This window comes from Physella acuta, unplaced genomic scaffold (genome assembly GCF_028476545.2).
Source record: "Physella acuta isolate Inbredline_101_S28 unplaced genomic scaffold, ASM2847654v3 ptg000076l, whole genome shotgun sequence".
Taxonomy (NCBI): domain Eukaryota; kingdom Metazoa; phylum Mollusca; class Gastropoda; family Physidae; genus Physella; species Physella acuta.
Window position 1 is genome coordinate 1,285,608 of NW_026731596.1, and position 13,381 is coordinate 1,298,988.

Sequence of the window (13,381 nt, forward strand, 5' to 3'; positions counted from 1 at the left end):
CACAGTCTACTCCCAGTTACCCGGCGCCCCACCCACAGTCTACTCCCAGCTACCCGGCGCCCCACCTACAGTCTACTCCCAGTTACCCGGCGCCCTACCCACAGTCTACTTCCAGTTACCTGGCGCCCCACACATAGTCTACTCCCATTTACCCGACGCCCCACCCACAGTCTACTCCCAGCTACCCGGCGCCCCACCCACAGTCTACTCCCAGTTACCCGGCGCCCCACCCACAGTCTACTCCCAGCTACCCGGCGCCCCACCCACAGTCTACTCCCAGCTACCCGGCGCCCTACCCACAGTCTACTTCCAGTTACCTGGCGCCCCACACATAGTCTACTCCCATTTACCCGACGCCCCACCCACAGTCTACTTCCAGTTACCCGGCGCCCCACCCACAGTCTACTCCCAGTTACCCGGCGCCCCACCCACAGTCTACTCCCAGCTACCCGGCGCCCCACACATAGTCTACTCCCAGCTACCCGGCGCCCCACCCACAGTCTACTCCCAGCTACCCGGCGCCTCACCCACAGTCTACCCGTCACCCCAGCGGCCCCACCCACAGTCTACTTCCAGCTACCCGGCGCCCCACCTACAGTCTACTCCCAGTTACCCGGCGCCCTACCCACAGTCTACTCCCAATTACCCGGCGCCCCACCCACAGTCTACTCCCAGCTACCCGGCGCCCCACCTACAGTCTACTCCCAGTTACCCGGCGCCCTACCCACAGTCTACTTCCAGTTACCTGGCGCCCCACACATAGTCTACTCCCATTTACCCGACGCCCCACCCACAGTCTACTCCCAGTTACCCGGCGCCCCACCCACAGTCTACTCCCAGCTACCCGGCGCCCCACCTACAGTCTACTCCCAGTTACCCGGCGCCCTACCCACAGTCTACTTCCAGTTACCTGGCGCCCCACACATAGTCTACTCCCATTTACCCGACGCCCCACCCACAGTCTACTCCCAGCTACCCGGCGCCCCACCCACAGTCTACTCCCAGTTACCCGGCGCCCCACCCACAGTCTACTCCCAGCTACCCGGCGCCCCACCCACAGTCTACTCCCAGTTACCCGGCGCCCCACCCACAGTCTACTCCCAGCTACCCGGCGCCCCACCCACAGTCTACTCCCAGCTACCCGGCGCCCCACCCACAGTCTACTCCCAGCTACCCGGCGCCCCACCCACAGTCTACTCCCAGCTACCCGGCGCCCCAACCACAGTCTACTCCCAGTTACCCGGCGCCCCACCCACAGTCTACTTCCAAGTACCCTGTTTTGTGTATGTACATATACCCAAAACACCCCTGCCTACATCACTGCATCTTCATAGTATGGCTATTATTGATTTAATTAGCAGTTCCGATAATTATTTTTTTAAAATGTGTTTTGATATAATAAAACCCAAAATTAAATGATAATTGGAATGTTTAATTAGTGTCATTTTCCCTAATACAAACATAATGTAAATTAAGGAGTCGTCCATGAATGACGTCACATGTGGGGGTGAGGGGGTGAGCAGTGGCGTGGACATTTGGAGCAAAGTGGGAGCAGATAGATCAGGAAAGTGACGTAACATTAATTTGTTCATCTATAGATACACGGCATTTTACTGATGTATTTGTTTTTCAACTTGATAATGCAAAAAAAACCTACCAAGCTATTTTGTTTAGAACGTAAGCTCTAAATATTTTTACAATAGCAAATTATAACTTAAAGTTGTAATTATATGTAAGCGATCAACCTAAGGTGAAGGAATTTAAAATGAACGTAAAGTTAAGCAACGAATTATCTCCCATTTGAAAATTCCAATACCAAAATTTTATTCAAGGGAAATAACTGTCACAAGAATTGCTAAATTAACCAAGTGTAACTAAGACATGCTTGAAAAACACAATAAAACGCTCTAAATTTCATTAGGTAATAATTATAACAAAAAATTTATATTAGCTATGACAACTTGTGAAAACAATATATTCTATCTATTGAATACTTAACTGTATGTTTTGTTTGAAAGTCCGAAAATAGTAGCTTTATTATAACATACTTCTATTAAATTTTGATAAAAATCAATCAATTACATTCTTGAAGCACACATTAAGATGAAAATTTGAATCAAATAAATTATCATTTTTTTTTTTAATTTTTTTTTTTTTAATTTTGAAAAATTGCTAACTACAAATTTTATTTTAACTAGCTCCTATTATCCAATTGTAGTCTTTTTACATCCATCATTTAATCACTATATATACAATCTATGATCATGTTTTTGAAAGTGTATAAAACTACTAAATACATTATTATTAATATTTTAATTGTTTAAAAGAAATGTAATGTAACTACGACCCCGATTCGTTTAACTTCACCAAGCTCTACAAACGGTACTCCCAATCAACAATTTTTTCACTGGACCTAGTACTACACTTTAACAAACAATATAATTCGATTCCTTAATACCACAAGAATCAATACTCCCGAACTCCAAAACTACGATACTTCATCACCTGTATTCTCATTTCTCTATTACCAATCAGATTCCACTAGACCTTCAACTACAAAACAGCCGAATAAAATTTTGACACTTTAACACTTCGATACTTTATACCCACGAAACCAAATCAGCAACAGCCTTCCACCGTTACTCCCAAATCTAAACAATTCATCAAAACTTACCAAACAAGTACAATACTTTGAACACCACGTCATTACAAAACTCTATACACCAGGACAGATTTCTAATTCAAAGTCAGAGGAAACGAGACTTACAAGCCCTATTAAAATTAGATAACCGTTTTAAATGTTCGAAATTTAAATTACGTACTTATTTAATCGTTTTCTACGTCAATTATGTGACAACAAATTAAAAAGTCAAAGTGACTGGTAAAAAGCGCCCCGACCTTTCCAAATTAGGGAGATGGGGTTGCATTTTCACTATCACGAATAAATATAGGCCTATATTTTGGGGTGGGTGTGCAAAATTGATAGTACGTCCAGGGTGCCGAAATAGATCGCTACTCCTTTATAAAAGTTATTAATTATTAGGTGCTTTTTTTTTATAATAGCGATTAAACCTTTTGCGCCCCCTTAGGGATGGCGCCCTAGGCGACCGCCCTGTTCGCCTTACAGGTAGCGCCGGCCCTGGGGGGGGGGGGTCTAACATATTTGTCATGTCTTTAGGGTGCACTGTGCGAAAGTCAAGCTGACTGCAATTGCGTGACGTCAGCTATGTGTAATCCCGGTACAAAATTTCATAACCCTATGCCTGCATACTTTAATTACTAAATTTAAGACTAATTAAAACTTGAATTTTAAAGTGGAATTTTTTTATCAGAAAATCAGCAACTCAAATTTTTTTTTTAAAAAACGTATTTTCAAAAAAAATTTTATCTGCATATTTTATAATTCAACTTATTTGAATTATAATTTCTTTAAATGTTGAATCAATGAACGAAGTGTTTAAATGAGCAATAGACAAAACCCTGTGAGACAATGAGCAATAGACTAAACCGTATGAGACAATGAGCAATAGACTAAACCATGTGAAACAATGAGCAATAGACAAAACCCTGTGAGACAATGAGCAATAGACTAAACCGTATGAGACAATGAGCAATAGACTAAACCCTGTGAAACAATGAGCAATAGACTAAACCCTGTGAGACAATGAGCAATAGACTAAACCCTGTGAGACAATGAAACAATGAGCAATAGACTAAACCCTGTGAGACAATGAGCAATAGACTAAACCTTGTGAGACAATGAGCAATAGACTAAACCCTGTGAGACAATGAGCAATAGACTTGTGAGACAATGAGCAATAGACTTGTGAGACAATGAGCAATAGACTAAACCCTGTGAAACAATGAGCAATATGATAGACAAAACACCCCTAGATTGTGGTATAAATATCAAATCTGTCAACTTTTAGATCACCCTAATTAAAGGGTGGAATGTTTTGATTGGGTGCCGCCCCTTGACAGACCGACTACCCACATCACACCCAGAGTTTCTTCCAGGTATCTCTTCGCCCCCCCCCCCCCCCCTTCCGAAGAAAGTCACCCCCCCCCCCCCCGAACGAAATGGAATTTATATAGAAAATACATACTTTTGACAGTGTCCGCCCCTCCCCCCACCCCACCCCTGGTAATTGTTGTCCACCACCCCCCACCCCCCGAAAATTTCAAGTGCACCCCCGGAGAAAAAAGTCTGGAAGAAACACTGAACACACCATGTTACCGTAACACAAGTAAACACGAAATCGATGTGACACGTGACACGACAAGGACCAATAAAATCAAACGGATATGACGCAATATTGGCAACACTACCTACACTGGTCTGGGTACTGTATCATTAAAACACATATAACATTTAATTAACCACATAAAATTAAAATAACCACAAAGCGTTAAAAAACCGACTTAGCGTTAAAATAACCACGTGACATTAAAATAATCACATAACGTTAAAATAAAAGATAAAGGTTAAAATAACAACAACACGTTAAAATAACAAAACGTTAAAATAACTACATTACCTGGAAACTCTCGTCCCGTTAAAATAGCGCTCAGCTCAGCGTCCATAGACGGCTCGTATCTAGGTAACGTGGCTGGAAGACCGGATATGATGGAGACAATCACTGACCACACGATGACCACCGCAGGCCCATTAAGGCTCGCCATTGTTCACAGATGTACTCACTGTCCCTTTCTTCTTGAAACGATGAGAAACTCACACCACTAGGCACGAAACTTAAAACATTCTCAACTTCAACACAATATCTTGTTTCAACTTGCAAATGTCAAACGGGTTAAATGACGAACCAACTTTAAATCCTGAAATCCACTGTTTTGTTTCTTTAAATTCCTGGACTTATAATGTGGACCTAGTAAAAAATACAATTCCTAAACCTGAGATTTCCTCTCTGGAACCGCTCCCGTGTCCCTACCTGGTTAGTTGTGTCGTCCGGTTGATATCCCAGCCCAACTTTTATATCAGTTCATCGTCTGACATTTTGACGCACGTGGTTGACCGACCATTCGGCACGAGACGGGAGGAGCTGCGCGCGCATGCAGTGGCGGGCACGACGGTAGTTCAAACACGAGGAGACTTACGTGCTATTGGGTGGGTGGGTGGGGGGGGGGGGAGGTTAGGCTGAGAGCTGGTCAAGATACTTCCAGGGTGAGGCAGGGTTTCTTTCTGACATTTTTCCCTGAATAGGGAGAATTGTTTCTACCAGACTTCTCCGGGGGGGGGGGGGGGGGGGGGGGGGCACTTGAAATTTCCGGAGGAAGGGGGTGGGGGGGGGGGCGAACAATGCTAAAAATATATATTTTCTAGATTGGTAGATTCTCTTCAGGCAGGCAGAGCCGGCCCCCCCCCCCACACGATGCATGACCAGAAGGGGGGGGGGGGGGAAGCTGAGGATGTGACGTCATACTTTTGCATACTGTTGAAGTAAACTGTATTGTTTTTAGATTTATTTCAGTGTAATCACATTTGATCAATGTACCAACATTTTTGTGACGATATGTGACGATGACTGACATTGTGTGACGATAAGTGACGGTGTGTGACGATGTGTGACGATGTGTGACGATATGTGACAATGTGTGACGACGTGTGACGACGGAGTGAGAAATTAAAATTGTCCCAAAACTTCTCGCCATTTAATCTATGGACGACACTTTTGGTATCGGGTTAAAAAAAAATTTAAGTAACATCAAAACCGCTACCAGGAGATCTGGATTCTTTCCAAGCTAAGTGCTTGCGAATGATAAAAGACATCCACTGGTCTAACACCATCTCCTATATATACTAGTACTAGGAGAGATGGAAATGGAGGCCGTTTTCGAAATAAACGAAAAAGATGGCGCTGGAGTCTGTAGAATGAATCCAGATGAAATCACAGGAATGGCGCTAAACTTTTCAAGGAATAGGAAAGCAAAGCCAAGGTAGACGGGGAAGCAGCTGGCAGAGGCAGGACTGTCATGGGGGACTGCCAGGAAAATTGCCGGAGACCGACAATAGTGGAGGGAGCTTTCTATGGCGGCCCCATGTGTCTTGGGCACAAAATTGAAAAGCAGATAAGTTTTGTTTAGACGATACAAGTTTCACGACGGAACCGCACTAACCGTCGAAAGGCCGTCTATAAAGGGCCGATTGTCAAAAAACGGACTGCATAGACCGGCCGACAAATAAATACCAACCGAATTGTAAATATGCTCTACTTCTCCAAATCTTACATCTTGTAATATTTCTTTTTCAAATACATTTTTAAATGTAACAATTTGTTGTGAGCTTCCGCAACTAAACGTAGATTGGTGTTTACTATTGATGTGTTTTTAACAAATGTTGAAAGTGGGACCTGCTTTCAGCTACTTGAAGCAGAGAACGACATCAGATGAGATAACGCTTAAATATACGAATAGAAATTTTACAAAAGTATACCAAGCTATGGTGGTTGAAAAAAAAAACTATAATTGTTCAAGTCATCGAAACACCTATGCGCTAGATCTCAGTTAGTCTTTAGAAAGTCGCTCTTTTGTCCAGGTTGGCCTTTTGGCTGTCGGCCATTTGACTTCTTTGTATCCGTATCGGCGATTTGGCTGTCGGTGTTTTGCACTAACCCGTATCACAAATTGTCTGATACGGAAATCTTTGAGTACCATACTTCCAATGATAGAAACTGAAGTTAATAAATTGTGGAAGGGGACGCAACTTAACCTCAAAAAATAATTCTATTACAGTTGGCGCAGATTTGATTTTATCGAATTCAAGCTGGGTATAAAACAGATGAAAACGATTCAATTCAACAATGACGCACTGGGAGCCGCCGCCCGTCTGGGCCTGTCCTATACTGACCGGTCACGTGACCCGTGTAGCAGCAATGAGACAAGATTATTGGTAAACCGGCCCCTGTGGTCATCAAATACCCCTTCGTCTCACCCCCTACAGGGTTATCTCCCTGCCCGTCGCTTATTTTGAGACGCCCCATTAGACCGACGTCGCTCTGCACGAGGATTTCCATTATGATTTCTATAAATAGAATAAGCGTCATTGGCTGCCATAAATACATAGATTCATGTTATTAAAACTTAGTACTCTTAATACGAACTTGTTGAACAAGCAAAGATAACTCGCGAGAGCTAAAAATAGAAGTGAAAAGCGGGTGAGGCTATTTATAGAAGCCGCGCGTTTTGATCGCTGTCATCTCGGTTATTTCATGGTCTGTAGTGGCGCCCAGGGAAATTCCACTTGCGGTCATAAAGTGACGCCGCTCTACTGAAATTACTCGCTTGTGCGAACTTTCTAGAAGATCACTTTTAGCGGGGCCACAGTTGACGATAAATTGGATTAGAAGAAAAATGCCAGAATAAAGAAAGTTATTTTTAGCGTGAGGGGTGACATTATGTAATACAATAAAAGTAGGTGGAAAGGAGTAGACTAGTATCAATAATAAAGAGGGCGTGGAAGGGGGGTGAACATGACATAGCCAGACATTTTTCAACAGGCGATAAAATTTAAGGTGGGGAAAAATAAATTGAAAAAATTGAAAAAGAACAGAATTTAAAGGAAAATAAAGGATTTTTTACATTAATAAAAATTCCAGCTATATTATCAAAACTAAAAAAAGATTTATATAATGTAATATCATATACAGATATTCAAATATTGTTATTAAAGTAGTGAGGTCCTATTGAGACAAAATGCTGCCACATATAGAATAGCGAAAGAGGCATAAAAAGAAAGGAAGGAGAGAGGGTATCTCGCAATCACCGCCCACACAGGATGTGACGTCATACACGATCTATGGAGACGCCGGCCGATCGCCTGCTAGCGAAGCGCTAAGTAATAATGTGCTTGAGTGGGTTGTCTCCCCTTCAAATTGGCCTGCTCGCGAGTGGCGTAGACAGGGTTCAGGGTGTGATCGCTTGTGCGCATTCAGCTTAGTATAGTATACTATATGTATATATATATATATATATATATATATATATATATATATATATATATATATATATATATATATATATATATATATATATATAGTCTAGTACCACGTACTAATTAAAGTGACATTTGTGAACACCACGATAAACATCTAAATAAACATAATAGCAGAAGACAAAATAAGAATACTAATGAAAAGGAACAAAAATAACTATTTCAATCGTGAATATATGGCAGTATTTTTATTCTATCATCTGACCTATTACTATGCAAATCCTGCTGTTTACTTGTGGGTTTTGTCAGAGTACATTCATAGCCCGCTAGATTGGCGACAAACTAACTCTTTGTTCGTCAGATTAAGCCTGCTATTTTTGTGGTGGTATGACTAAGGCTTTCCTTTTTAGAATTGCTTTTTATTACTTTGTTTTGTTATAAATTAGATGCTTTGCTTTGGATTTTCATTGATTTTACTTTGAAAAAGGGATTTTTTTTAAATGAGCTAAATTGCTGCCATTAAAAACAAATGACGGTCAAATACAAAGAGCTTCTTCAAGTGCTTATAACAGTTGTTAGCTGTCGTTTATTTCCGACATCAAGGTAAATCTCCATATTCAAGAAAAATTCGATCATGCTAATGGACGACTTATCACTTTTAAAACGATTGTTTCAATTGGCCAGTCTTAGACACATAGTTACGCTAATAATAAAACGCGTTTAAAAAAGGTAAAGCGCTGAGTCTAGATGTGTTTTTACTGTGGTGAGCTATGTTTTATACTTTATCTTAATAGCAGCTATGTTCAGTTATAGTCCAGCTAAATAGCAGCTATATTCAGCTATACTCCAATTTAATAGCAACTATATTCAGCTATATTCCAGCTTAATAACAGTTATAGTCAGCTATACTCCACCTAAACTGCTGCTTAACTGAAGTGTAATCAATGGATGAGAAACAATCACATGACCTGCCATCATAGGAATCGATACCTGGGGTTAGGGTTGCTGTATACTGTACACCCCACAATAATGGCCCACTAAATGTTAACACTGTGTTAACATTAACAGTTACAGTTAACATTACTGTACACCCCACAATATTGGCCCATTAAATGTTAACACTGTGTTAACATTAACAGTTACAGTTAACATTACTGTACACCCCACAATATTGGCCCATTAAATGTTAACACTGTGTTAACATTAACAGTTACAGTTAACATTACTGTACACCCCACAATATTGGCCCATTAAATGTTAACACTGTGTTAACATTAACAGTTACAGTTAACATTACTGTACACCCCACAATATTGGCCCATTAAATGTTAACACTGTGTTAACATTAACAGTTACAGTTAACATTACTGTACACCCCACAATATTGGCCCACTAAATGTTAACACTGTGTTAACATTAACAGTTACAGTTAACATTACTGTACACCCCACAATATTGGCCCACTAAATGTTAACACTGTGTTAACATTAACAGTTACAGTTAACATTACTGTACACCCCACAATATTGGCCCACTAAATGTTAACACTGTGTTAACATTAACAGTTACAGTTAACATTACTGTACACCCCACAATATTGGCCCACTAAATGTTAACACTGTGTTAACTGCCATGGGTTAGCTTCAAGCTACAGTTAACATTACTGTACACCCCACAATAATGGCCCACTAAATGTTAACAGCCATGGGTTAGCTTCAAGCTATAGTTAATATTACTGTACACTCCACAAGATTGACCCACTAAATGTTAACATTGTGTTAACGGCCATGGGTTAGCTTCAAGCTACAGTTAACATTACTGTACACCCCACAATAATGGCCCACTAAATGTTAACAGCCATGGGTTAGCTTCAAGCTATAGTTAATATTACTGTACACTCCACAAGATTGACCCACTAAATGTTAACACTGTGTAAACAGCCATGGGTTAGCTTCAAGCTACAGTTAACATTACTGTACACCCCACAATAATGGCCCACTAAATGTTGACAGCCATGGGTTAGCTTCAAGCTATAGTTAATATTACTGTACACTCCACAAGATTGACCCACTAAATGTTAACACTGTGTTAACAGCCATGGGTTAGCTTCAAGCTACAGTTAACACACCGAGAGTCAGACACTGTCTTACTGCAGCTACCCCCCCCCCCCCCCGACCGGTGGACGCAGCAAGGACAAGGAGTCACCGTTTTCCCCTTAACAAAATCAATCCCCCCCCCCCCCCACCTAAATGCATAGAGTCAATCTCAACATAATTTAGTATCTTTATTAGGACAATAAGTTTTAGTGACTGTATGGGTAATTACTTGACGATCGGAATCCCCCACTTGGCTCTCTAGAAGTTTCTATGTGATGTCTATTGACCTCTGGGATCGTTTTTCTCTGACATTTATCATTTAGTTATCCGTCATCAACGTGAATACTTTTAGTCATCTGACAATATCAGGGCGTGTCGTGAACAATTTTTGTCATTTGACATAAGGTCATAACGTGAACATCTGACCTGCATCATCTGACAGTAGCATCTGGCTTCCTCTGGTCATAACTTTGCAAACAGTGTATATAGTTGGAGAAACAGCATCTCGGCTATCTGTTCATTAATAATCTATATACTAGTAAAAGTCAAGTTTGTTTACATGTTTGAATATTTATTTGTTTGTTTGTTTGTTTGCCTGATCGAATATCTCGCATGGTTGCACTCATCGTGGAAAGCTGTAAAATAGTATGTAGGTAGAGAATAATTTTTTAATGCAGACAGACTGTTAATCACAAATTTATTTAAAGACGTTAATTAATTTATTGATTTATTCATACGCAGAATAACCCATTTTTTTTTTAAATGTCAAAACCTTGACTAAACTTTGTGGGAATAGTGACGTCACAGGTTTTTGTTTACTCTTTAGTACAATAAAATGGCGGCGTCTATTGAAGAAAATTGTGTTCCCATTCAAAAGTTTAACGCGTTCTAAATCTAATTTTCTGTCGGTCATGACTTTAACAATACGTCCGTTTGCTGTATTTATTACGTTCCAACACTTATATCAATTTTAAACTGTCTTTTTTCATTTAGTTTTACGATAAATTTCTCTAGATCTACAATCTGTCCAAGAAAATGTTGACTAAACTTTGTGGGAATAGTGACGTCCCTTGATGTGTTTACTTTTTTAGTACAATAAAAATGGCGGACTCCATCATAGACTTTGTGGCCCATTCAAAAGTTTAACGCGTTACAAAGCTAATTTTCTGCCGGCTATAACTTAAACAATACGTCCGTTTGCTGTATTTATTACGTTCCAACACTTATATCAATTTTAAACTGTCTTTTTTCATTAGTTTTACAATAAATTTCTCTAGATCTAGATCTAAAGATCAGCTGTTGAAGGAAAGTTATGAATCTAGCCTAGATTCTAGACTAGAATCTAGATCTAGCCTAGATCTAGGTCACTAGACTCAATGTACATTCTAGATCTAGACTTAATGTAAATTCTACATCTAGAATCTATTTCAGGCCTTAATTATTTTATATAAATCTTTGTTTAGCTTCAATGATCATCTAATTCGAGAATAAATGGGATTTTTTTAAATCTAGGTTCTATATCTAGATATAGTAGGATTACTAACTAACTTGGAGGCGTGGTCGGCTGCTAACAACAATATGGCGTCCGGACCGGACGAATGACTTCGGACCATTTTTAGGCCATGTTTACCACGAGCAAGATGGCGGGTGTTCACATTATTTAAACATGGTATAGGTGGCCAGGGCTAGATATGCCAGAAAAGCATTTTAAAATTTGCTTTGGAGAGTGAAGGCTAAATTTTAAAGTCAGTGTCATAAAAATTAATAGAACTTTTTTTTTTACGTTTTCAATTATTTTTTCTTAAGCCCTATATGTGAATGATAAGGTTGACTATCAGGAACTCGCGGGGCACAGGGCAGGTGAAGTAGGGTTCATCTGTTTCTTTGTCCTAAGCATATGAAGGTATAGTGTGGTCAGAGACATGCTCGGCTGGAATCGTTTTTTAAACGATAAAAACATGTTGTCTGAGACTTGGCGGGACACTGGGCAGGTGAAGTAGAGTTGAGTAGGTCACCTGTGACGTCAGTATATGAAGGGATAGTCCGAAATCGGTGTTTTCGGTGTTTTTAAATGATAAAAAACATCTTTTTGAATGTGGGGTCTGTTTTTTGTGACGATAAGTGACACTGCAATAGCGTAGCGAGGAGGGGGGGGGGCGGGTGGGGGACATATGTCCCCGGGCGCCGACCTTAGGGGGCGCCAAAATGGGTTGGAAAAATAAATTAAAAGGTTGAGGGGGGTGCAAATCGAAAGTTTGAGTGGGGGGGGGGGGGGTGCACATCAAAAGTTTGAGGGGGGGGGGGGTTGCAAATGGAAATCTTGCGGGGGGGGGGGGGGTTCAAATCGAAAAGTTTGTCCCCGGGCGCCGAGAAGGGTCGCTATGCATCTGAGTGACAGACGTGATGTTTTTTGATGGATGACCCCCGAAACCCACAGTTATCCAAGGGATGACGGGTAGTCTAGTAATATATAAAACTCGCGATTTCTATAAACAAGTGTTAAAAAGTAATAGGCCAATGTATGAGTAAAATGGCCAAAGATTTAAACAAGTTGAGTATCGAAGTCTTGACAAAATGACAAGCACATTTGTTTGGAATTGGGTTCAATTATGGCCCCAGTCAACTTAAAATCTGATCAATATGGCCGCCGAGGGAGGGGAGGGGCTTAATTGGCTTGTTTAAGTGGCGTTTATAATGGGAGATGAAATCAAACGGAATGAACCGTAATGTTTGGATGCCACTTTGTGGAGTTTTTATTTTCAGATTTTAGATCAATAGAAAATCTTTTCTTGGTTTCTGGTAAAACACGGAAGACAGCTAGAGCACTGCATTGGTCAGAAGATGAGTACAGCTATAGCACTAGTCAGAAAATTGCTACAGCTTTAGCACTGTGGTGGTCAAAGGATGAGTACAGCTATAGCACTGGTCAGAAGTTGAGTACAGCTATAGCACTGATCAGAAGATGGGTACAGCTATAGCACTGGTCAGAGGATGGGTACAGCTATAGCACTGGTCAAAGGATGAGTATAGCTATAGCACTGTGGTGGTCAGAAGATGGGTACAGCTATAGCACTGGTCAGAAGATGAGAACAGCTATAGCACTGTGGTGGTCAGAAGATGGGTACAGCTATAGCACTGGTCAGAAGATGAGAACAGCTATAGCACTGGTCAGAAGATGAGTACAGCTATAGCACTGGTCAGAAGATGGGTACAGCTATAGCACTGGTCAGAAGATGGGTACAGCTATAGCACTGGTCAGAAGATGGGTACAGCTATAGCACTGGTCAGAAGATGAGTACAGCTATAGCACTGGTCAGATGAGTACAGCTATAGCACT

General features: G+C 41.0%; 1 protein-coding gene across 1 annotated transcript in view; it reads right to left on the reverse strand.

Moving 5' to 3' along the window:
• LOC131953931 (uncharacterized) overlaps nucleotides 1-5,051 on the reverse strand; it is a 35,623-nt gene extending 30,572 nt beyond the window's left edge. Inside the window, exon 1 of the mRNA XM_059317395.1 lies at nucleotides 4,539-5,051. Coding sequence (XP_059173378.1) covers nucleotides 4,539-4,683 — 145 coding nt within the window. The 5' untranslated portion in view covers nucleotides 4,684-5,051. The remainder of the gene's footprint in view (nucleotides 1-4,538) is intronic.
• Between the last annotated feature and the right edge of the window lie 8,330 nt (nucleotides 5,052-13,381).